General features: G+C 43.2%; 1 protein-coding gene across 1 annotated transcript in view; it reads left to right on the forward strand.

Annotated features, from left to right (window-relative positions):
* Positions 1–201: 201 nt before the first annotated feature.
* Positions 202–27216, forward strand: part of CD36 (CD36 molecule (CD36 blood group)) — a 32381-nt gene continuing 5366 nt past the window's right edge. The window contains exons 1-10 of the mRNA XM_069978264.1: positions 202–384; positions 13440–13597; positions 14532–14676; positions 17149–17331; positions 20499–20590; positions 22099–22148; positions 22751–22820; positions 23696–23883; positions 25015–25133; positions 25582–25655. Of these exons, the coding sequence (XP_069834365.1) occupies positions 265–384; positions 13440–13597; positions 14532–14676; positions 17149–17331; positions 20499–20590; positions 22099–22148; positions 22751–22820; positions 23696–23883; positions 25015–25133; positions 25582–25655 (1199 nt within the window). The 5' untranslated portion in view covers positions 202–264. The remainder of the gene's footprint in view (positions 385–13439; positions 13598–14531; positions 14677–17148; positions 17332–20498; positions 20591–22098; positions 22149–22750; positions 22821–23695; positions 23884–25014; positions 25134–25581; positions 25656–27216) is intronic.

The following is a 27216-nucleotide window of genomic DNA, read 5'->3' on the forward strand; positions in this document are numbered from 1 at the left end:
TGGTTCTTGTGGACACCACCTTCTTCCATTTTAGTTCCCGATTTGCACACTGCTCCTTTACAATGCAATTGCAAGGGTTTTATCTAATCTTAAACTTGCAGTTTCTTGCACTTTGACCTGGAGCGATGGACAGGATTTTTTAGTTATCGCTAATGATAATGATAATTACACAATTATCAGAGCAAAGAAACGCTATATAAGCAACTGAAGACTTTAAAGTCATCCCACAACAGTGTCCGGATTTTCCTCAACAACAACAACAGTATGGGCTGCAATACGAAATGCTGGCTGATTGCGGGATCTGTTATTGGGGCACTGTTGGCCATTCTAGGAGGGATCTTAATACCTGTTGGAGACATAGTTATTAAAGGTGAAATAGATAAGGTACAGTATCTTTATATTTTATCGCAAGACCTGACAGCATGAAGCAATAATGCTTTATGCCATTGACATATATTAGCACATCCTTACAGGATACATGCAGGATGCACTAACATGATTTGACAAGTATGCAATGGACATTACGTAAAGCAAAGATTTTCTCCATTGACTTTTTAAGATGCTATTCTGGTTCATATTGCATCCAATAGGGAGCAGTATCAGTCTGGACTGGCACATGCAGTTTTTTTGCTCTTTTGTTCTTAATTGCTTTTCTTCCAAGGTCAGGTATTACTGGTATTGTACTGTATAGGGCATTATAGTTTTAATGGTATTTGTTTGTTTTCAATAACTTTTATTGAGCCTTTGGTTAATTTATATTTGTCGAGGAGTGTTGGGCAACTCCTTTGTGCATATTTTACATTTTGAGCCATTCAAATCATTGTCCTGCTGCATAAGACAAGTACACTAGAGCTTATGTCACAGTTCCATGAATTATGATTCGTTATCCAAGTCCTAAAGAAGCAAAGCAGCCCTAGACCATCACACTACTACACCATGTCTGAATGTTGGTATGATGTACTTATTGTGACTTGCAGTGCTAGTTTAACACCTGATGTAATGGGTTTTACATCTTTAACCCCTAGACGACCCTGGACGTAGGGTTACGTCATGGAAGTCTGTCCCCAGACGACCCATGACGTAACCTTACGTCCTGGGTGTTTTTCCCGCTATGAAGCGCGCTCCGGAGCAGCCGGGACCTCACCGGTATTGACACGCTGCAGCGATCGCGCTGCCGCGTGTCATTAACCCCTTAAACGCCGCGACCGCAGCGTTTAAGTGTAAGTGACAGGGGGAGTCCCCTGTCACTTACCGATCGGGACCCCCGCAGTGTGACTCTTACCTGCCTCCGTGCGGTCCGATCGGCGATCTGCTACACTAAGCCTGAACAGGCAGGCTCAATGAGCAGATCGCCGATAACACTGATCAATGCTATGCCTATGGCATAGCATTCATCAGTGTAGAAATCAAAGTAATGTATGTAAAAGTCCCCCAAAGGGACTTCAAAAGTGTAAAAAAAAAAAAAAAAAAGTTCAAAACACTATTACACTACCCCAAAACCCCTCCCCCAATAAAAGTCTAAATCACCCCCCTTTCCCATTATATAAATAAAACATATAAAAATGAATAAATAGATAAACATATAATATACCGTAGCGTGCGTAATTGTCCGATCTATTAAAATATAACAAGCGTCATTGCGAACGGCGAACGGCGTACACGAAAAGAGGAGAAAAAGTGCGCAGATTACCGATTTTATGTTACATTATATATTAAAAAAAATCAATAAAAAGTGATCCAAACGTCCTATCTTCACAAATATGGTATTAATAAAAACTAGAGATCATGGCGGAAAAAATGACACCCCATACAGCCCCGTAGGTGAAAAAATAAAACCGTTATAAGCGTCACAATAGGCCCATTTTATTAATATTTAATTGCCAAAAAAAAGGATTTCATAAAAAAAAATATATATAACATTAGAGAATCTGTGTAACCTGCATATGGTTGTGTTCGGACTGACCTATAGAATAATAGTGTCATGTCGCTGTTACCATATAGTGCATTACGTAGACACAGGAACCCCCCAAACGTTACCATATTGCTTTCTTTCTTACGATTTAACCTATTTATATCTTCATAAATAATATATTTGGAATTCCATCATACATGTTATGGTAAAATGAAAGACGCCATTACAAAGTACAACTATTCCTGTAACAAACAAGCACTTACATGGCTTGTAGATAGAAAACTGAGAGTGAGTGCTAGAGCTCTTAGAAGGGGAGGAGGGAAAAACGAAAGCACTAAGATCAAAATTTGCGCAGTCCACTGGGTCATTTTGGGCCTGGTCCTCAAAGGGTTAACTCATCAGGCCCAAAATATCATCTCAAAAGTCATGGGGTTATCTTGATTCTCATGGCAGATGTGTGACAAGGCTTTGTGTTCTTCTTGGTCAGCAGTGGTTTGCACCTTGTAACTCTCCCATGGATAACCCATTTTTGCCCAGTGTCTTTCTTATTGTGGAATGATTGAGCCTAAATGAGACAAATTAAACCTAAAACTCTTTAGATATTATTAATGTTTCGTGTGTGACCTCCTGGATGAGTTATTGATGCTCTTGGTAAAATTTTGGTGGGCCAGCAAATCCTGGGATGGACACCAATGTTAAAAGGACCCTCCATTTGTGGATAGTGGCTGTCACTGTGAATCACTGGAGTCCTAGGAATGCTTATTTACCCGATGATTGGCCTGTGTAAGGCCAGCTGTCAGCAGCAGAACAAGCATATGTTCGCTTATTGGCTAATTGGATCTCTTGTGTGGCCAGTAAAATTATTGTTATTGGCTGCACATCTCTCTGCCTGAACTGATACAGTGATTGTGTGGCCCGTCCATTTGATTGGTTGTGCTATGTACGGCACAGCAAAGGAACGCTTTGGCATCTCTATTTGAGTATTTGAAAATCTTTTAGAAGGTGTCATCAATCATGTGCTGCTTTTCGCAATCTTGTAACCTGCATCACAATATTTAGCAGGTATTATTTCAGTGATGCTTAGATATTAAAGCTCTAATATCTTGCATGGGTGTAGCTAGTGAAACTGAACCCAATTGGTAATTGATTTTGAATAACTTCACAGCAGTACAGTTATGTGGCATATGTAGAGGAAAGGGCCCCCTAACAAAATTACATTTGTCCTCATATTACAGCATCCCCTTGCTTTTTCTGACCCCCTGGGTCAATACATCTATCCTTTTATTTGCTGACAATGCAGTCCCCTGAAATGAGTTTTTAATAGTAGCAAAAATAATGCAAGCAGCCAGGGTTGGGCCCCTTCTTCCCATGGTCCCCAAAACAGCTGTATGGTACAGTTGTGGTAGCCATTATTGGCATCCTTAAAGGTTTTGTGTAGAAAAAGTCATTATGTTCAGAAATACATAGATGTGTAATCAGGGCCGCCATCAGGGCAGTATTGGCAGTACAGTTGTATGGGGCCCGGGCCCAAACTAGAATTCAGGGGGCCCGCTGAAGCTCCTCACAACTGTACTGCACACACACACAGCTCCTGCTGTCTGTCAGCATCTATCACGAGCAGAGCTGAGAGAAGACACAAGAAGGGCCCCCTCCTCACTACCCCCGGGCCCCTCCCCAGCCACCTCCGTACCTTCTCTGGCTGCGTTCTCTGTCGGGACAAGAGGAGCAGGAGGGGGAGGGGCCCGGGCCGGCTGTGTGCAGGAGAGAAGAGGAAGATGACTGCACCTCATGCTGCCCCAGACTTTCCCTGAAGAGAATGTAAGTGTGTGTGTTAGTGAGGTGTGTGTGTTAGTGAGTTGTGTGTGTGTGTGAGTTGTGTGTGTGTGGGTTTGTGAGGTGTGTGTGTTTGTTTGAGAGTTGGGGGGTCACCTGGAGTTGGGGTTAGGCTACCACCCTGTGCACACCAGATAGTAATGGTGAGCACAGCTCTGGATATCTGTATCCTCAGCCCCTCTGTGCTGTATATGCTGAAACTTGTACAATTATAGCTAAAAGATGATGCTTTGTTCTTTATAAAGTGAGAGGCTTAGGAAGTTCTGCAGCAGCTGAGAGGTGTGTATTATGAAGTTCTGCAGCAGCTGAGATGTGGGTATTATGAGGTTCTGCAGCAGCTGAGAGGTGTGTATTATGAAGTTCTGCAGCAGCTGAGAGGTGTGTATTATGAAGTTCTGCAGCAGCTGAGATGTGGGTATTATGAAGTTCTGCAGCAGCTGAGATGTGGGTATTATGAGGTTCTGCAGCAGCTGAGAGGTGTGAATTATGAGGTTCTGCAGCAGCTGAGATGTGGGTATTATGAGGTTCAGCAGCAGCTGAGATGTGTGTATTATGAAGTTCTGCAACAGCTGAGAGGTGTGTATTATGAGGTTCTGCAGCAGCTGAGGTGTATGATGAGGTTCTGCAGCAGCTGAGGTGTATGATTAGATTCTGCAGCAGCTGAGGTGTATGATTAGATTCTGCAGCAGCTGTAGTATGATGTCTGCTTACCTTCATAATACAACTCAGCTGCGGCATAACATCATCATACACCTGAGCTGCTGCAGAACATCATAATACACCTGAGCTGCTGCAGAACATCATAATACACCTGAGCTGCTGCAGAACATCATAATACACACCTCAGCTGCTGCAGAACCTCATCATACACCTCAGCTGCTGCAGAACATCATCATACACCTCAACTGCTGCAGAACCTCATCATACACCTCAACTGCTGCAGAACATCATAATACACCTGAGCTGCTGCAGAACATCATAATACACACCTCAGCTGCTGCAGAACCTCATCATACACCTCAGCTGCTGCAGAACCTCATCATACACCTCAGCTGCTGCAGAACATCACACTACACCTCAGCTGCTGCAGAGCCTCATCATACACCTCAGCTGCTGCAGAACCTCATCATACACCTCAGCTGCTGCAGAACCTCATCATACACCTCAGCTGCTGCAGAGCCTCATCATACACCTCAGCTGCTGCAGAACATCATCATACACCTCAGCTGCTGCAGAACTTCATCATAAACCTAAGCTGCTGTAGAACATCATAATACACCTCAGCTGCTGCAGAACCTCATCATACACACTTCAGTTGCAGCAGAGCATCATAATACACACTTCAGTTGCAGCAGAACATCATAATACACACTTCAGTTGCTGCAGAACATCATTTTAATTTTAACCTCAGGCAGCAGAAAAGCTAGAATTGGCCCTGTGTATTAGTAGTATGGATGTAAATATAAAATGTACATACGTGTATATATCTGTTTAAAGTGTGACTGTATGTAATGTATACAGTGTGTGTTGTGTGTATATGATGTATGTAATATATGTAGTATGTGCTGTGTGTATACGATGTATGTGTGTTATATTAATGGGGGTCATCTCTTCATGGTAAGCCCTGATATTTTGTCAATCTTTTATTTTACCCAGCAATGACGTTGGCACTCGGGAAATTACAGGTGTAAATAGAGAAGATATTTTTGTGTGAGCCATGACTACTTTGCCACTGAGGGCCGCCCACATGACTACATGGGGTAATTTAAATATGGTTTTTCAAAGTTGTTTTTTTGGGGACGACTGGGGGGCCCAGACACTTTGAGTGTACGGGGCCCAGAAATTCCTGATGGCGGCCCTGTGTGTAATAACTGTGTCCTAGGAATATTTTAATAGCATGTTAAAATACAGTCAATATTCTTATAGGCTTTGGGCAACATGTATCAACACAAAAAGGCGTACTTTCTTGCGGAAATGGGGCGATTTGCGAATATTTTATTTGCAAATGGCCGTTTTGCGAAACAAATATTCGCAAATCGACCCTTTACGCCGGGGGGGCGGGGCGGGGAGGGGGCGGAACAGGGGGCGCGGACTCAGAGTCCGCGCGATTTATCATTTTTTAAACTAAAAGATATGCCGAAAACCTACACCACCTTTCAGGTGGCGTAGGTTTTCGGCTGTGCGCACCGACGCGCACAGGATTTATGTAGAGGCAGTCCGCCTCTACTTAAATCTCTGTAGCGCCGGAGATGCGGGGACATTTATAAGTCCGGCGTAAAAAACGTTGGACTTAATAAATGTCCCCCTTTGTCTTTAAATGTAATGTGGATATGCATTGCTAAAGGCTACTAGTTTGGTTTCATCTGTCTATAATACATTTTGCAAAAAAGATTTTAGCCCATGTATCTTTTGGTAAAGTTCAGTTGCCCTTTTTCCCCCTTTCTTCAAGTAGTGATCTTCTTATTGGCCTTCAACCATAGAGCCCTGTTTTGTTAAATGTGCTGTGTATTGTATGGGTTTAAACAATCACTGTAGATGCCCTCAGCCAAGCCTAAAGTACTTTGGCTGCTGCATGTGGTTACTTTGGCACATTTTGAGCCAACTTTCATGGTTTACCTAATCAATTTTCCTCTTTCATCAGATCCTGGAAATAGTTTATCTGTACCATGAGGAGCAAAATTCCTGATACTATTCTTGAACCGTTGAAGTCAGGGTGCCAAGGTCTTTGAAGATAGTATTGTACCCTTTAGACTGCTTACTGATATGCTTAGATCTCTGTTTCATTTGCCTTTGTGAGCAAGGAACAGAGAATAAATCTGGCATTTTAAGGCTATGTTCACACGTTTTTTCAGCTCCATTTAAAATTACATTCATCATTTTGAGTCTAAAATAACGGACGTCGTTTAGCATCCTTGCCTCCCCTTAGTGCAATGACGACTGTTGGTAGATTATACTAGTTTGGTTACTAATTGGCCTTTGGATGCGGCTTAATTGAAAAGTCCATTGAATTTAATAGTAAAAAGGGAGAAAGAACAGTGACAAAAGAAAAACTGTGTGTGATCGTAGCAAATCGTAGCAATAACGGATGTTTTTTTTTTATATCAAAATTGTCCCCCTCTTCTCTATTTTTGACGTTGTGTGAACATAGCCTAAGCCTAAAAGCCACCATTCATAGGCTAATGAAAGTTATATGTGCGCCTTGTGCATTATTGCAACCCTGCCCACGGTGCAACAAACCACCTTATTAGCATAGCAATTTAACTTCAAACTGCAAGTAAATAGAGCCGTAAAAAAACGTACCTTTATTCTCAGCGACCCGTGTGATGTAGGGACATAGCAGGTTAGATTTGTCTAACCCAGTGCTTATCAAACTGTTAAGCGAGCCTCACCAGTGAGGCGCCCCCTAGTTGTTGGTGAGGCTCAGCTGGGGAGCCAGTTTTCACAAAAGTAACTATGATCTGCACAGTCTATTTGCTGTTTGCAAAAATCTCAATTTTAGCAACATTTATAATTAATTTAGCACTTTATTAGTATATAGAGCTTGGGAGACAGGTGAAAGCTAGCCCTAGCATTTTTTTTTAGCTTTTAAATAGACTTTCACCACAGATGGTGAGGCCCAGGCACCCTCTTGGCCTGTTGGGTGAGGTCCAAGCATTGCCTTGGTCTGTTGGGTGAAGCTCCCATAGAAAAAGTTTGAGAAGCACTGATCTAACCTGCTGATAGTTTCCCTTTAACCCCTTAACGACATCGGGCGTAAATTTACGACCTCGCGCCCTGGTACTTAACGCATCAGGCCGTAAATTTACGCCCGAACACGCAGCGATCGGGGAAGATGGCCTGCTATAAATCATAGCAGGCCATCTTAGCTTCTCGGCACGGGGGGTGGTTAACACTCCCCGTGCTTACGATCGCCGCTATTGGCTGATCAATTCAGATCAGCCAATAGCGGCGATCGGAACCAATGACCCGGAAAAAAATGGCGGTCGGTGCTGTCCGAGGTAAAAAGTAATGGTGGTCACGGTACCACCGGCCCGATCGGGCCGGTGGCACGGCGATCAGAGTCCCCCAAAATAGTAAATACCTGCTCTGGACCCCTCAGCTAGGTAGCGGAGGGGTCCAGAGCAGTTATTTGTACATTACTCAACTGTCCCGGGGTCCTGATCGGCGTCTTCCGGGTTCGCGGCGTCCTCCGTCTTCTCATTCGGTCTTCGGCTCTTTCCGGCGGTCCCCATCGGCTTTTTTAGGCTATTTTCGACTCCAGCCTCGTCTTTTTCCGGATTTTGCGCTCTGCTGCCCCCTAGCGGCTGATATGTGTAATACACTTATCAGCAGCTACAGGGATGTTCAGAATGTAGAAAAAAAATTTTTTTTTTCTATTTTCCGCACCCTATCGCCGCTGAGTGTTGACCAGCATCGCACGAAAGTGCGCTGCTAATCAGCAACTCCTCCTTTTTGGCGTAGGGTGTTTTTTTTCTATATCCTACTGCCACGGTCTGCTGATAAGTGGCGCACATAAGTGCAGCAACGCCTTTGTTGGCGTAGTTTTTTTTTTATACTTACTGTAAAAAAAAAAACACGTAAAAAACACTAAATTACACCACACTACATTGAATAAAGTTTGACACTACACCACTACATACCCCATATACTAGTCCCCGTATAAAGATGGCCCCCAGGGTGTTTTCGGCGTCAGAGGGATACGTTATTATTGCCTCTGACACTGAAACAGCCAGTGAGGATGAATGGGGGGGATCCTTCTTTCCTCCATTCATCCTCATCCTCCTCATCATCCAGTGACGTGTCTGGGGGTAGCGTAGCGTACGCTGCCCCCCAGACATGTCTTTTCCGCCAGTACCGTCCCAATAAGAGATGACGGTATGGTGTGAAATTCTACAAACTATGTGAGTGTACCTCTGGGTACTCTTACAGATTAAGGGTACGTGCACACTGCGGAATGGCGAAGGATAACCCTTTGTGCATTCCGCAGCTGGCACCCGCCGGCGGACTGATGCGGGCGCATGTCTCTACCCCTGTCATAGACTCCATTCTATGCACAGGCGGATTCCATTGTCCATCCAAAGAATGAATACGTTGGACGGAGAGCGGAATCCGCACGTGCATAGAATGGAGTCTATGACACGTGTGGAGACGCACGCCTGCATCACTCCGCCGGCGGGTGCCAACTGCGGAATGCACGAAGGGTTATCTGTTGCGATTCCGCAGTGTGCACGTACCCTTAGAGTGTATGTAGGAAGGGACACCCGAATTCAGCCCCCAGATGCCCCCTCCCCCCATCCTCGGAACAAGTGGGAAGATCGTCCGGGAACTGATCTTCCCACTGCTGGATAAAGGTTACCACCTGTACGGGGATAACTTTTATACCCGCACCCCCTCTTCCGGTCCCTCGCTGCCCTGTAGCTTGCGGCACGATCCGAACATATCAGAAGCAGTAATAGAGCCCTAATATTTAGCAGCCATGGAGCGGACCCAGCGCTTCTGGATATGAGGGACCCCGTATCGCTCCAAGACAACATTTTCCAGGTGACGTCCCCCACACTGGAAAACAGGAGACCCCAGAAGAAGTGCAGAGTGTGGCGTAACAGGGGGATCAGGAAGGACACCATTTTCCAGTGTGACACCTGTCCTGATCACCCCGGCCTCTGCATACTGGATCGCTTCAAGGCGCACCACACGTCATTGGGGTTCTACATTTTCTAAATTCTGTCCCTTATTCCTATTTCAGGGGTCACGTTGATCCAGGGATTATTCTGATCGCCATTATGGAGTCGGGAAGGAATTTTTCCCCTGTGATGAGGCTACTGTTGTCTGCCTCACAAGGGTTTTTTGCCTTCCTCTGGGTCAACACAGGTTGAATTTGATGGACACTTGTAGTTTTCAACCTTATAAACCAATAATTGGCCTAATACCCCCAAATAAATTAGAATTGTCCCTTTTCCCCAGCTAAGTAGGTATGGCCGCCATTCCCATTAGAGGATGCCATGATGCAATTACAAAGCCTCTGTGCGGCCAGGACAGTAGAAACCCCCCACAAGTGACCACATTCTGGAAACTACACCCGATAAGGAATCTAACAAGGGGGGCAGCGGGGATATGGCCCCCTGGTGATGGCCACATTTGGGACGTGAAAATGAAAAAAATGGTATTTTTTATTTTCTCGGCACATGTTCTACGTAAGTGCCCGTCACCAGTGGGGTCCATATCCTCACTGCACCCCTTGTTAGATTCCTTATGGGGTGTAGTTTCCAGAATGGGGTCACTTGTGGGGGGTTTCTACTGTCCTGGCAGCACAGGAGCTTTGTAAATGCGACATGGCCTCCATCCTCCATTCCAGCCTCTAAATGGCGCTCTGTCCCTTTGGTGGCTTGCCCTGTGCCCATATGGCACATTATGCCCACATGTGGGGTATTTTCGTACTCAGGGGAAACTACCCTACACGTTTTGTGTTCATTTTCTTTTTTAACCCCTTGTAGAAATGGAAAAAATCAAGGCTAGACCAACATTTAGTGTAATTTTTGTAAAATTTTTACTCTAAATCATTAATCTTGTCATGATTTTTTCATTTTCACAAGGGGCTAAAAGATAAAGAAAAACACTAAATGTGTAGCACAATTTCCCCTGAGTACGGAAATACCCCACCTGTGGACATAAAGCGCCATGCGGGCGCAGGGTGAGCCTCAGAAGGGAAGGAGCGCCATTTGGTTTTTGAAGGCTGGATTTGGATGGAATGGATTTCGAGGGGCCATGTTGCATTCAAAAGGCCCCTGTGTTGCCAAGACAGTTGAAACCCCCCACAAGTGACCCCATTATGGAAACTACACCCCTCAGGGAATGTAACAAGGGGTGTAGTGGGCATATGGACCCCACTGGTGACGGGCACAAATGTGGAACAATGTGGCGTGAAAATGAAATATTACATTTTTTACACTATAATGTTGGTTTAGCCTTGAATTTATCATTTTCACAAGGGGTTAAAAGAGGGGAAAAAAAACAAATGTGTAGAGCAATTTCCCCCGAGTCCGTAAATACCCCACATGTGGACATAAAGCGCCATGTGGGCGCAGGGCAAGCCTCCGAAGGGAAGGAGCGCCATTTGGATTTTGGAGGTTGGATTTGGCCAGAATGGATGATGAACGCCATGTCGCATTTACAGAGCCCTCGTGCTGCCAAAACACTGGAAACCCCCCACAAGTGACCCCATTCTGAAAACTGCACCCCTCAAGGAATCTAAAAAGGGGGGCAGTGAGGATATGGACCCCTTGATGACGGGCACATTTGCGCCATGAAAGTGAAAAAATGAAAATTTTCCCTTTCACGTCACATTGTTCCACATTTGTGCCCGTCACCAGTGGGGTCCATATGCTCACTGCACCCCTTGTTAGATTCCTTGAGGGGTATAGTTTCCAGAATGGGGTCACTTGTGGGGGGTTTCCAGTGTCTTGGCAGCACGAGGGCTCTGTAAATGTGACATGGCCCTTGAAATCCATTCCAGTGAAATTCAGCTTCCAAAAGCCAATTGGCGCTCCTTCCCTTTGGAGGCTCGTCCTGCGCCCCCTTGGCACTTTATCGCCACATGTGGGGTATTTCCGTACTCGGGAGAAACTGCGCTACACATTTTGTGTCTTTTTTTTTTCCTCTTTAAGAAAATGAAAAATTGAAGGCTAGAACAACGTTTTAGTGTAAAAAATAAATTTTTCTTTTTTCACGCTATATTGTTCGGAAAATCTGTGAAGCACCTGTGGGGTCCAAATGCCCAACGCACCCCTTGTTACATTCCTTGAGGGGTGCAGTTTTCAAAATGGCATTCCTTTATGGCCTCTGCCAACCTGAAGTGGTACAGTCAAAAATGACCAAATATAACGGAGGCATGTAACGCCTGGAGTAGTGGATCCACTGGACCGTCACCAGCGATGGCACTAACCTCACCAGGGAGCGGAGTCTAAGGGACCGCTGGCTTTCACCAGAGCCTGCCGCAAGGCGGGATGGACTTGCTGCGGCAGGCGACCCCCAGGTCGCTACCCCTGGCTTGGTTGCTAGTGACGGCAGGCGAGGCGTGGCAGGAGCAGTAGGCAGGAGATGGTGCTGGCAGAGGTCTGTAGGCATAACCGCAGGTGACAGGCTGAACACAGGAGCAATAGAGTGACAGGGGAGCAGGAACCAGGAACAAGGACTAGGGACCAGGTAGCGGATAGGAAACAGGAAACAACAGGGGGCTGGGCCAAACGCTATGGGAAGCATGTAGAGGCTCCAACACCTGTAGTGGGGCAGGGCTGGAACTTATAGGGGAGTGATTGACATGTGGACCAATAGGAGCGCACTGCCCCTTTAAATCTGAGACAGCCGGCGCACGCGCGCCCTAGGAGGCGGGGACGCGCGCGCCGGCCGGCACAGTGAGAGACAGGAGCGGAGGAGAGGTGAGGCGCCCCCAGGGGCCGAACTAGCAGCAGCGCCGGGTCCCTGCACAAGGACCGCGGCAGCTGCATGGGGCAGGAGGAGGTCGCGGCGGCGGCCCGGAACACGGGACGCCGCCGCGGCCGTGACATGGCATTGAAATTCACTAAGCGCTCCTTTATATCTGAAGCTTGTGGTTGCGTCAAATAGCGCAATAGGGCCACATATGGGGTATTTCTATAAACTGCAGAAACGGGGCAATAATTATTGGGGTGCATTTCTCTGGTAATAGGTTTATAATTATGAAAAATATTGGATTACAATAAGATCTCTGCACAAAAAATTAAAATTTTCAAATTTCTTACACACTTGGCTTTTATTTCTGTGACTCCCCTAAAGGGTTAAAACACTTTCTGGATATGCTTTTGTGGGGGGTGCAGTTTCTGAAATGGGGTGCTTTGTGGGGCTTTCTAACATACAGGCCCCTCAAATACACTTTAAACCTGAACAGGTCCCTAAAAATATCTGATTTTGAAATTTTACTGAAAATTTGGAAATTTGCTGCTAATGTTTTAAGCTTCCTATTGTCCAAATAAAAATGAAAGATCGTTTAATAAATGCCGCCAACATAAAGTAGACATGTTGCTAATGCTATTTAATATATAATTTATGTGGTATAACCACTTTCTGTATAAGCAAAAAAGTTTCAAAGTTGGAAAAATGCATTTTTTCACATTTTTTCACGTTATTTGGTTTTTTTTTCATAAAGATTTGTTATGAGTATTGACTCCAATTTTCCAGAAATGTAAAGAACAATATGTCACGAGAAAACAATCTCAGAATCAGCCGGATAGGTAAAAGCATCCCGAAGTTATTAATGAATAAAGTGACACTGGTCATATTTATAAAATTTGTCTCTGTCATTAAGGCCATTTCAGGCTCTGTCCTTAAGGGATTAAAGGATGATTATTGCCGCCCAACTATCAGCCAATAAAAGAGACAATTCTTCAGCTGATCATAAAGATCATATGGCCCTAAGAATTATTATTAGGCTTATTATTGTTCCCATGTAAGCAGAGGAGGTGCTACAATTAATGATAGATGTGAAAGTCACATAAACACTTTTGTCATAATTGGGCTGTGTGATGGCTCCTTTTAACAATCACTTATTACCTTGTACATAGATGATCAGCTGTCAGTAAAATAAACCTTACTTTTCAGAAGCAAAATGGCTACCGTGAACATAATTAACAGTTTGTATTGAGCATTTGTTTCTTTTAAACAGGAAGCTGTCATTGAAGAAGGAACTATTGCCTATGAAAACTGGATAGTGCCTGGAAGTCCAGTCTATAGGGAGTTTTGGATCTTTAATGTTTCAAATCCAGATGACATCATAAATGGTGGAAAGCCTAAATTACAGCAAATAGGACCATATACATATTTGTAAGTGCGCATATACACTTCTTATTAGCCCATTTAAACTGTCTATAGTTTAAGTACCACAACACTTTATCAAGCTTGGGGTTATTTAGTTTAGAAAAAAGATGTCTTAGGGGCAATCTGATTACAATGTACAAATATATGAAGGGACAGTACAGGGATCTTTGTAGTGATCTTTTTACACCTAGGCCTGTAACCAAGACAAGGGGGCATCCCACGTCTAGAGGAAAGACGTTTTTACCATCAGTACAGATTGGGATTCTCTACTGTACGAGCAGTGAGACTAGGAAACTCTCTGCCACATGATGTTGTCACAGCTGATTCAGGAAATAAGTTCAAGTTACTGGCTCTAGATTTCATGTAATAGAGCATTAATCCAGGGATTATTCTGATTTCCATATTTAGATTTATAAAGGCATTTTCCCCCTGGTGTGGAGCAGGTGGCATCTGCCAAATAAGGGTCTTTCTACCTTCCTCTGGATCAACACAGAAGGGTAATAGGTTGATCTTGATGGACTTTTGTTAACTATGTAACTATAAAGAATTCATCCATAAAGGTGCCCATACATTTCAATAACTGAATGACTATTGATTATTAGTGAATGATTATTTAGCTGACAGTAATCGTTCCTGACCTCCCCATATACATTTGGCATGCCCAAGCATTCATGTGTTTCCTTTTGGGAGGGGTAGGCCACCACCAGACCCCACCGTCTTATCCCTCCCAAATATGAGAGTTGGGTTGCAAAAATCCAGCATGTCTGGCCCCTCTGTCCACCGACATCATCTGTCAGGGGAAAGTTGGGAGGCACCCATACACCTTATACTGTAGCTTTGTTAATTCCAATCAGCAAAGTTTATATGCACTATTTTTATAAATATGTCTTTTAATTTACAACTATATATTAAAGCTTTTCTTTATTTTTTTTCTTATAAGGGTTCGTCACGTACCAAAGCATAATGTGACACAGAACCATAACAACACAGTGACTTTCCTTCAGCCATTTGAGGCCATATTTCAAAGACATATGTCTATAGGACCCGATGACGATACATATACAGTCCTGAATCTAGCAGTTGCAGTAAGTAAGCTGTTTCTTTTATAATCATAGAAGACTGTCAATGTCAGAGGTCTAGCAACTACTTACCTTCTAATTCTTAACAGTTCTTGGAATGTACCCTTAGTTGCTATTCTTCCATTGACTTTATTTAAATCCTGTCGCACAGAAATTAAATCATTTCATCATGAAGTGGTTTGGACTGGCTGTTAAAATAAGCTGTGGCAGAAGACAAGAGCCCCTAAAGTGGTTAAACGATAAAATACAAAAATAAGGCTATATAAACATAAAGTTATCACCATAATAACAAGTTCCATAATAATCAATAGAGCCTGAAATATGGATTTTTCCTTTAAAGAGACTCTGTCAGTAGGTTTCTGCTGTCCTATCTAAGTGTAGCATAAACTAGTAAGAGAGGAACTGAACAGGATGATGTATCACTTACATTGTTCTGTGCAGCTGATTCAGAGATATCATCCTAAATAAGATGGACAATAAGTAGTCCTCTCCATTATGTGATTATGTGCGTGAGCCCAGTAGTCCTAGTTAAAGGAGAAGTTCGGTGAAATTTTTTCTTTCCCACATGTAAAGTTATCTAACATCTAAATATACACTAATTACAGCCTTAAACACTATTGTGTGTCACTCTCACCACCGGAAGTGCTGTAGTTCAGGTTTTTCTGATGACGTCACGACCCACTGTGATCCTCAGGTGCCATCTTGGGTCGTTATGTCACGCCCCCCCCCCCCCTCTCTCTTCTAGGAACGCCTCCAAGCACTCCCAGCACAGCTCCTGACAAGCTCCCCCCCCCCCCCCCTGCAGCTTCAAAGCATGGCTCCCGGTCAGGGGCGTAACTAGAAATGGCTGGGCCCCATAGCAAACTTTTGATTGGGCCCCCCCCGACTGACCACTAAACGGTCAAGTGAAGTCATAACTACATAACTGCTAGCTCTGGCCAGGAGTGCTTGCAGTTAAAGGGACATTTGCAAAACCCAGGAGACCAGCAGGGCCACCCCGTGCTGCAAATGATGACGGTTTAGGGGGCCCAGTGTATTGCAGGAACAGGCCATGGGGCCCCCTGATGCGGCGGGCCCCATAGCAGCCGCTATAGTGGTAGTTACGCCCTTGCTCCCGGTATGCTAAACCGAACGGCTCCCAGCACAAATAATTTCTCCCCCTGCAGCCTCACAGCAAGGCCCCCAGCAGTCCTCACCACACATCTCCCAGCACTCCCCCACCCGGCACCCTCACAGCACGGCTCCTGGCAGCTCTGACCACACTGCTCCCAGCACTCCCCCGCCAGACACCTTCACAACACGGCTCCTGGCAGCTCTAACACACAGCTCCCAGCACTTCCCCCCTCAGAACCCCATACAGGGAACACCTAAGACATCTGTGAAAGCATCCCTGTTCAAGCACTGCAGCTCTGATGAGGCATATTACTTCAGTGTCAGTGTAAACTGCTGTAGGTGTTCTATTCAATACTATTACACTGAGACTGAAGTAGTATGGATGCATTGTGTGTCAGTGTAAACTGCTGTAGGTGTTCTATGCACTATATGTATGGTTGGAGTTTACACTGACATCAATACTGCATCTTATGCATACTACTTCAGTGTCAGTATAATAGTATTAAATAGAACACCTACAGCAGTTTACACTGACACTCAAGTAGTATGGATGCATCAGAGCTGCAGTATTGGTGTCAGTGTAAATTGCTGTAGGTGTTCTACTCAATACTATTTCACTGATACTGAAGTAGTATGAATGCATGATATAGATATATAGGAAACAGGAATTGAGGGAAGAAAACCTGATGATGAGAATGGGTGATGTAAGGGTCAGAAAGATGCAATTCTGAGCTCAAACCTTGCCTATTTCAAAGGTATTTAAGACCCCCAGCTTATTCAGTGATTGATTTTTTTGGCCAGGCCCCAGACTTCTCCTTTAACTTTCAATCAGTAACTGGAGGGTGGGGGGGATGAGGAGATGTGTGGCAAGCATCCTATTTTCCTGCATATTAGGAGAACGGCTGAACAAACTGATGTAAGCAATACATTGATCTCTTCAGCATTTATATCACTAATTTATGCCGCCCTCTTATATGGTATATAATAACAGTGGAGCTTAAAGGGAATCTAATCAACATGTTTATACACATGTGGATTACACCCATTGTAATGTGGAATTTACAATTCCACAGATTCCAACACTCACTCCCACTCACGGCCGTGCGCATCCCTGCCCGTGCCATAGACTCCAGTCTATGGTCGGGCGTATTCCGCCGTCTGTCCAAAGAATGAACAGGTTCATTATTTGTATGGACGGCGGAATCTGCCCAACCATAGAATGGAGTCTATGGCATGGGTGGAGTATCACACGGCCAATTGCAGGGGGTGAGCGTCGAAATCTGTTGGAACTTCTCTGCGCAGATTCCTCAGTGTGAACATATCCTAATAGCGGAATAAACTATTAACTCAAATAATCTGTTTTAGGCAGTCCCTTCTTTGGTTTCTGAAAATTTCTATTTCATTGTGAACCAAGCAATTAAAAATTCCAATTCCTCATTGTTTCAAATAAGAAGTGTCAAAGAGGTTCTATGGGGCTACAGGGATCCCTTATTGGAACAATTACCTAATGCTATTATAAAAGATAAAACAACAGGACTATTCTATCCGGTATGTATGAACCAATGGTGAGGTTGCTAAGACTATAGGCAAACATTTTACAGCTACATTTTGTATACTTGGAGGTCAATTCACTTTTTGTTTGCAGTGTCCATTTGATCTATGCACCAGCAAATCTCTTGGCACATGCATCATATGTAGGCATATAGCCATAGGGTCCCAGTCACACAACAGGTGAGTTGGTATACGAGTGCCTGCAACATATGTTGGAGTTATGTTGATTTGTGACAGAGCAAACACAGAGTGAATAGGTCCTTAAATGGAAGGTTCTTAGTATATAGTTTGATTATGTTTAATTATGGCTACTTAAAAAGAGTCTGGAACATATATATATGTATTTATGCAAAATCTTGAATTGCATCTGTCATCTTACATAAGATAGTACAATCACTCAGCCATAACATAAAAAACTGACATGTAATGCTAACATCATTGATTTTGCTGTGACAATGACACCTGAGAAACATTAGGCAGCAAATGCACAAAGAAAAAGAAACTTTTGACATGTCACATACACTTGTCAAACGTTTTTTTTCCGTTGGAGTCTGAATGTTCAGATGGCAGCCAATTAGGGACACAAGCAGGAAGAATGACCAAGAGAATCCATCTCTGTGTCTATGTAATAATAAAAAAAAAAATCTGTATGTATAATAAGGGGTTAACATACAAAATGAACAAATACAGAATGTAACAAAAAAATACAACAACAAAAAAACCCCCAATATGAATAACATAACTGAAAGCTGGTTGCAATGCTGTGCTGTGACAGCAGTTTTTTTGTAGGTTGTAGCTTTATCCTAAGAGATGGGATTTTAAAACGACTCTGTACCCACAATCTGACCCCCCCAAACCGCTTGTACCTTGGATAGCTGCTTTTAATCCAAGATCTGTCCTGTGGTCAGTTTGGCAGGTGATGCAGTTATTGTTCTAAAAAACAATTTTTTAAACTGGCAGCCCCGTGCCCTACGGCCGGGGCTCAGATTGTGTATGCATTAGGCTGGCACACCCTCTCCATCCCTCCTCCCCGCCCTCCTCATCATTAGGAATGCTCCAGGCAGATTGTCTACTATTCATCACCTGTGTCAGCCCGGCACATGGGCTGGATCATTAAGGCACCTGTGCAATGTTCAGCATGGAGAAAATATTCCAGTGGCATTCCTAATGATGAAGGGGGTGGGGAAGAGGGAAAGAGGGGTGGTGCAAAGTTAGGGCACAGATACTCTACGCCCCGGCTGTTGAGCACGGGGCTGCAAGTTTAAAAATAGTTTTTTAGGACAATAACTGCATCACCTGCCGAACGGACCCCAGGACAGATTTTGGATTAAAAGCAGCTATCCCAGGTACAAGTGCTTTGGAAGTGGGGGGGTCACATTGTGGGTACAGTGTCGCTTTAAGTCTCTTTGTAAAGTTTTGATGGTGGGTCAGAGCCAGATATGTCAGGATAGTGAGTTTCAGAATATAGAGGAGGCTTGAGAGAAATCTTCCCGAGAGAATTCCCTTACATTGTAAGGGAACCCTGGATGGACTACAGGGATGGACAGTGTGAGCCCTAGTGCTAGGCCCCCAAGACTGTCCCTGCCTACTTGCCAGCTGTTAGGGGTGTGACAATGTCCCATGCTCCAGGCTGCCGCCGCACCCGCTCTCCCCAACAAGTTGTCTTCTGCAGATGCTAGAGCCCACTAGCAGGGACCTGGCGCTGCCATTGCTTTGGCCTCGGAGGGAACCTCATCACTTCATGGTCCTGCGAGCTATCTTCCCAGCTAACCCGTGAATCCTACCTGTCATTCCTGCCCGTTGTTCCTGCCCATGGTTCCTGACATACCAGCTATCTGTGGTACCTACCTGTGACTACTATCCCACTTCCAGCTGTGAGTCCTGCTATGTTTCAGCCTGCTTACCTGTCTCTATCTGCAACGCGCCTGCCACTACTAGCAAGCCAAGCCAGGCGTTGCGACCTGGGGGTCGCCTGCTGCAGCAAGCCCGCTTTGCAGTGGGCACTGGTGAAGACCAGTGACCTCTTAGACTCTGCTCCATGGTGCGGCTCATGTCTTTGCCACGACTCCAGACGTTACACCAGCCCGAATTCAGCAGCAATTGGGTGATGGTCCCTACACTAGGTAAGTGAAACACGGACCAACACAAGACAGACAAAAACAAGCAGTAGTCTGGCAGATACAAGTCAAACTGGAAATAGCAGAACAGTAAAAAAGCAGCTGGCAAAAAAGGTTAGAAGTACAGGCAAAGAGGTTAGAATACCAAGAAATCCAATATGAAACACCCGCTCATACTACAAGAGACTAGACAAGCAATGTCCCAGACTTACGAGATGGCAAAGTCCTGGTCCGGGCCAAGATTGGATCAGCCCTTTGACATTCAGACCACACAGAACACAGACTGGAGTGGAGAAGACAACTATCCATCCCTACTCAAAACCATCTATAGCCTGGATAAGGCTAGCAGAAGAATCCAGACAGGTGTGGAGGAACCTTTCATTAACTAAACAGCAAGTGCTGGAATAAGACAGAGTTTAGACTGGTAGAAAACATGTACACTGAATCATGTCCAAAAGCGCATTCCTGGCCATACTTTACAGGCGAGGACTCCACTGAGGTCTGAACAAGCGCAGACATAACATATATGTGTGAGGAGCGTACAAGGGGAGACAGATTTTGTGAGGAGCGGTACTGGTTGATCATGTTAGAGTAGGTTGTTGCAGTAATCCAAGTGGGAAATGGTTTTACTGTTGAATGAAGGGATCTTGAAAACCATGATAAATTGATACAGAAAGTATATTAAAAGTTATTTAAAGCGTACTGACGCTAAAATTAACTTTTGACATATAATAAGGCATGTGAGACCCGCTCGGACCAATAACTTCTGATGTATGATATTATGTCAAAAGTCAATTTTAGTGAGTGTCCATTTTACTTTCCATTATACAAAAAGTAACCACATTGCAAAATTTAGTTGAATATGCCTTTAGCTGTTGCTTGAAACATTTTTTTTGTGCGCCTCCTAAAATGTTCTAAACTGGGCTTTAATCTATTCTCTTTAGCAACCAGATGATCAAAAATTATTATATGTTTAGTAAGCAACTATAAACATGTACATTACGTAACCTTAATAGTATATATAAATATCTCTCTTTATATACCTAGTACAATGGAACTTATGATGGCCCTTATGTTGTGTACAATGGAAAAGATGACATCAGTAAAGTTGCCTTGATTACCAAATACAAAGGAGAAAGGTATATTTATTATATTTTTTGTTTGACCTTTATTAAAAAATAGTTCCAATTTTAGGCTATGTTCACACAACGTATCTTTTCTATTAAATTGTATTTCTATGCAAATTGCAACAATGGCCGTGATTAATAGATAAGACACACTTCATTAAAGTCAGAGGGAATTCCTAGCAGCCGCACAACACTGACAGTTCAGGCAATGGAAAGTATGGCTCCAGCCGCACTTCCCATTGTGTGCTATGGTGAATTCAACAGAAATGAAGTTCATCCGGGATGAACTTTACTGACACCGGCAAATGTTATAATATTAAGAAATCTTCCATCCTCTGATAGCAGTAAAGGAAACATCTTTGTCTAACAACTTTGAATAAAGGTCTGCTCTTAATATTTTGTCAATAAAGAAAGGTCCCTTAGTTTGTATATTCTATACACATCACCATACCACGACTTTAGGAGAGGCAGCTGCATTATGTAAATCAGTCTAATGAGGGTTTGAGTCTGACCAGTATTAGTGATTTCACCATTCCCAAAGTAATTTGCTTTGTCACTGAACAGCACCTGATAGGGAAAACAAGAATTTATCTAGGTCATCCTCGGTCAGGTGCTGAAACATCTGAATTTTGTTCTGGTGGTCTTTATGAGTAGACAAAGTTTGCCTAAACCGAGGCAAGGCTGAGCCCACATTAAAAAGAACAGACGAGTGTTACATTGAGGGCTCTTGTGCTACATCTCTAGGGGTTTTTAGTCATCTAGCTTTTGGTTTATTGATAGCAAATCTGTTACTCTGCATTAAGCAAGAAGTTCATCTGCTTCACTCTGAGTAAATTTAGGCTTTCATGGGTGGTGAAACCTCCTGCAACGTATGCTTTGTTCTCCTGAAATGAGGACAATCTTAAAATGTTCTTGCATCATTCATATCATATGTGCAGGAGAAAAATCAAATACAGATAGGTAACAGAAGCACACTACTGTTTTATGGTAAAATTCTCTACTAGTTTGATGGGTCACAAAGCCTACCTTCCCATTAGAAAATAAAAGTTAAATTTAAGAGTGCAGCATTCAACATTGTCTCCATGTGAGTGAATTGGCCTAACAGGCTTTCTACTTCCCTCATAGCGCATGTCTTGATCACCATGAAACAAACCATTTTCACTTTATATGGGTGTTTCCAAATTTTTATGATGCCCAGTATATTCAATAGCCACTTGAACATAGTAGTATATATGATGACATATACAATGGCCATTTCTTGCTGTCCACTAGCATAGGCTGTACTAAGAAAGTTTGTTCTTTTCATGTTGTACATAATTTTTTTAAACATATCCTTACCATTTATTGTACTAGTGGGTCTCTAGCTTATTCTTCTAGTTTCTGTTGTCTCATAATGTATACAATAACCATAACTAGATGACCAGAATATCAATGGATTATATACGTTGGTTTCTTTTATTTATTTATTTTATTTATACATGGTAAATTATTTCTGACCCAAAACTAAAACTTTTTTTCAGCACACTCTCTTACTGGAAAGATGACTACTGTGACATGATAAATGGTACAGGTAGGTGTAACATGTAAAGCAAAACTGTGAAGCTTAAGTTTATTGACAAAACAGCATGTGGCATAACAGATAAAAGGTGCCATATAACATGACTTCAGCCATTTTTCTTTGGGATGCCCCCTTGTGGACCAAACAATGTTCTTCTGGCTGCATCTGCCAATCAAATTTCATAGCTTTCTATCTCACCGACTTACATGTAGATTCCTGTTGTAATTATTTGAATCCAGATAATGGAAGTAGAAGAGTAAGGAAGCTTAGACCATGAAGCTAGAGGCAGTTATAAAAGATGGCTAATGCTATGATAAGTTGGTAGGGAGTGCCCAGGTTAGGCTTCCCTCAGAAACAACTTTTGCATGGCTTTTTTGGGCTAAAAAATGCCTTCCCAAATGCCCAAAAACTACCATTATTATTATTTATTTTAAATCTAATTTCCAATGTATAATTTAGATGAGGGGTTAAAAAAAGAAGATAATTCCTGTAAATGGTCGTAAATGAAAAACATACTGATGAAACAGTTTGGATTACTTGTTACCTACAGCTTTTTAAATAAATTAATTTTAGAAATGTTAAAAGACCATTTTGTATATGTTTTTGTAAAACAGATGCAGCTTCATTTCCTCCATTTGTGGACAAAAATGTACCTCTGTATTTCTTTTCATCAGAAATCTGCAGGTAAGAAATTAGAATTATGGTATTTTTGTTAAGAATTGTCTGGCATGAAACCTAACTGCTGGAGCCGGAGCAAGCATGGAATCCCCTGCATTAGCTGTACGGGGGAAATGTAATAATGTCCCATGGTATTGTAATCTGGCATTACATAGCATTACATTGTGCCAAATCCACCAGTAAGAATCTCTTCATTCTGGCTCATAAAGTCTATTTAGCATGAGACTTCCTATACAACATTTATATGTCCTAATAAATAGTCAAAGATTGTTAGCCTCAGTTATATAAAACATCCATATGTTTGTATGTAATCTTTGTATGCTGTAAAGGGGGTGCACACCATCATTATATTTCACTATATTGTGATTTCTACATTACAGCAGCTAGTGGCAGCCATCTCCACTGGAAATAGAGCAATTATACACATTCTTTTCCTATGGCAAAATTGGCACTTGAATTCAAAACTTAGGCTCACTTAATCATGCCATAGTCGGCTGCACTTTCCCTTTTACATAAAATGCAATCAACTGGCAAATAAGCATTTTATGATTGGTTGGCTGATCAATGGTCATTTTACATGGGCCACATAGAATATTTCTGCTTGCCAATAATCAACACCTGTAAAAGGGCCTTAAGAGTAGGAAGGTTGTATCATGTGACCTGAATAAAAGAAATAATACCATGAATATGGTGCTTGGCCCAAGATTTTGTTGGACAAATGCTTAGTACCCTGCTAAGTGCTACAGCAGGATAAAGCCATGTTTCAATATTCGTTGTAGTTGTGCATTAGGCGTACACACCAGTTTTCAATAGACTACTAGATTTTCAGATGACCTAAATCGGATATGTTTATATACAATTATGTTTTATATCTTTAATAGATCTATATATGCTGACTTTGAAAAAGAATATATTCTGAAAGGAGTTAAATTGTATCGATTTATATTGCCAAAAAAAGCTCTTGCCTCACCACATGACAATCCAGACAACCACTGCTACTGTACAGATGAGATTATTTCTAGAGGCTGTAATGCTGCAGGTGTGTTGGATCTTCGTGCCTGCCAAGGTGGTAAGTGTGATGATAAAACTTACTCTAAACTTTCAATATAATCAATAAGTTTTATATTGGTAGTGCTTGACTTGTATGATTAGCAGAATGAAAGAAAGAGAATGAGAATTAGCAGAATGAAAAAGTGAGAGAGTGCAGTTACATCCAGTGTCTCACAGGTGTAGTTCTCTTCCTGGACATAAATACTCTCTCCATAATCTGCCAAAGAAACATTTTAAGCTCCTTGCTCAAGCACATATAGTAGTTTTTTGCCGTGCCAATATAAAGTAGTTAGGCCCCTCTGTGCCCCCTGTGCTGTACATAATAGCAATGCTCTGTGCCCCTATATAATATAGGCCCCTTTTGTGCAGTTGCCATATAGTATAGGCCCCTCTGTGTAGTCCCCATATAGTAGCAGGCATCTCTGTGCACACCAATATACAATGAGACCCTCCTCTCCAGCCCCCAAATGGTATAGACTCCCCTGTGGAATCAGGCTCCCTCCTCTGCAGCCCTCATATAGTACCAGGCTCCCCCTGTGCTTCTCCTTTCTGGTGTCATCCCTACCCCCATGTATGGTATTAGCCCCTCAGTGCCTGAATACAGTATAAACCCAACTTGCAACCCTCACATAAAATAATTTCCCTCTTTCAGCCCCCATATAGTGTCAGTCCCCCCTGCAACCCCCATATAATATCAATTCCCCCTTGCTTCCCCCATATAGTAGCAGCCCCCCACTGTGGGAAAAAAAAACAAAATACTCATCTAGCTTTTATTGGCTGCTGGCTTCTCCAGAGTCCTGTCGTCTTTCCCACTCTTCTCCTCTCCTCCCCTCTACTCCAACACACAGTGATGTCGGTATATAAGCAAATTGCGCTTGAGCAGAAGTACAGATTGGCCTTTTGTGACTGTAGGCATAACACTGCCTGCAGTCACAGGAGGGATTGACAGCTCCCTGTTCAACTATAAGCTAAAGGAGTCTGAGCACTTGGCAATTTAATTGATGCGGTACTTATGCGCCCTGTGCGGTTCTAAGGCCTTCCCTGTCACTATGTTTTTTTTCAATTGTTTATGTAATCTTAACTCTTTTATTTCCATTATTTCTTTATAATACTAATACCATAATTTGTATCATTCATTTATTTCTTTTAGGAAAGCCTGTATTCCTGTCACTACCTCATTTTCTGTATGCAAGTGACTACATTTTAGAATCCCTTGATGGTTTGAGCCCAAACATTGAAGAGCATCAGACTTTTATAGATGTGGAACCAGTAAGTTTAATTACTAAATATTCTATGCCTCATTTTTACCGCATGTTAAACAAGGCTATTCTCTAATGCTTAGTATTCTAAGATAGTAACACAGAATAGTGTTATAATATTAATACAGTATACATTAATAAAGAATACTGAAGAATACCTCTTCAAGGTAAATTAAGTATTTCATTGTGGTCAGGATGACAAACCAGTCAACTAAAGCAGAAGCTGAAGCTTTTCACCAGCTCTGGGTCTAGATCCATGTATATACCTTAATACATTTGATCATATGGACATAAATTGTCCAAATGGGACAACCCCTATAAGTTGAATAGCACAAATTTATGCAATGCTGCAATAATCACTGCTGTGTTTTTGTATTACAATGATGCTATACCTACCATAGATGTAAGCTACAGCTATTTATATGCTGCAATTCCCTGTTACTTTCTTTTTATTACAGACAACAGGCTTTACTATGCATTTTGCTAAAAGATTGCAGGTCAATCTTCTGTTTAACCGAACCAGTAAAATAGAGTGAGTATACATAGTATAATGTGCATTCTGTAGAAGAACTATCTTTTTTGCAACAATTTGTTTATATAATATGCCCCATTTACATATTGTACATGGTAAAATATGTATTTAACCCTGTCAAGAACTTTAAAGGGAATCTGTCCCTAGGTTTATGGTGCCCTAAATGAGGACAGCATAAACTAGTGATATAAATGCTGAACAGATCAATGTTGAACGCTGCGCTTGGACACCTTGCTGGAGGGTGTGGAGCATAGTGGAGGTGAAGGGGTGGGTGGCGCTCATACCTGGGGCCTGGGCGGGGGGACTGACAAAGCCAGCACGTGACACAGGGAAAGGAGCAGGGGTGTGACTTGCAGTCACTGAACGGCCTTGGTTCCACTGAGTGGGGTGTTTAGCACTCAAATGCCTGCACATGCTGGTAGTGGTTAGGCTGGTAGTGGTGGCTCCCCTGCTGATCCTGGTGTGGCACAGGTTGCACACTACAGTCTGTCGGTCATCTGCACTTTCTTTAAAGAACCTCCAGACTTGCGAACATCTAGGCCTGGCCACGGGAGTCTGACTTCGTAAAGTTGCTGATCTACTTGCTCTGGCCCTGCTTCTCCCTCTGCCCACCCCTCTTCAAACCGGTCCTGTGGCTGAACTTGCCTCCCCCTCAGTAGCACGGTCTTGACTAGGCTTATCCACCCAGCTCGGGTCAGTCACCTCATCCTCATCCACCAGCTCTTCCTCCAATTCCTCACTCTGCTCCCCACTTTGAGTGACATCCATGACAACAACCTTACTGTCTGACAACCGGGTCTCATCGTCATCATCAGACACCTCTTCAAACCCTGCGTGCAAGTCCCCACTCTCATCACTCACTGATTGCGTGAGCTGCATAGTTTGGGCATCAGGACAGATCGACTTCTCCGGTTGCTCAGACTCGGGGAAGGGTCAAGAAAATAGTTCCTGGGAGCATGGTGGCGGATCTGAATCCCTCCTTTCCCTGAAGGGGCCAGGCTGTGGGGAAGGAGGCTGAGCTGTTGGAGCAAGGGTTCCGCTCCCTTGGGTAGCGTGGGTGGACTGCGTGGAAAACTAGGTAGTGGATAAGTTACTGGACACATTATCCGCTATCCACGTGATCACCTGTTCACACTGCTGCGGTTTCAATATTGGTAAGTTGCTCAAAGAAGCTAGGGAGTGAATGTCTGCCGTGTGCCACTGCTCCCTGCTCAACGGGTGCTCCTGTGTCACCCTGCCCTGAAACATGGCCTCTGCCCACTGCATCGCTTGGAACCCCACACCCACACCCTCGTCCGCGACCCTTACCGCTGGGGTTCACCATTTTATGGACACTGCACAGTCAAGACTGAGATAGCTGCACTGAAGATCACAGCAAGCCTAGAAAATATATTACTGAGACTACTATTGGAGGTAGTTGTATAGAGTCTGGGTGTGCAAGTGCAGCTATATACTGTCTGCCACCCTCTCCCACAGGGCAATCAGTAGTGAGCTTAGATATGCCTTGAGTAAGAAATACAGAAATCAGAAAATAAACTAGTGGTCCCACTAGATTTTTGGA

Source organism: Dendropsophus ebraccatus, chromosome 1 (assembly GCF_027789765.1).
Source record: "Dendropsophus ebraccatus isolate aDenEbr1 chromosome 1, aDenEbr1.pat, whole genome shotgun sequence".
Lineage (NCBI taxonomy): Eukaryota > Metazoa > Chordata > Amphibia > Anura > Hylidae > Dendropsophus > Dendropsophus ebraccatus.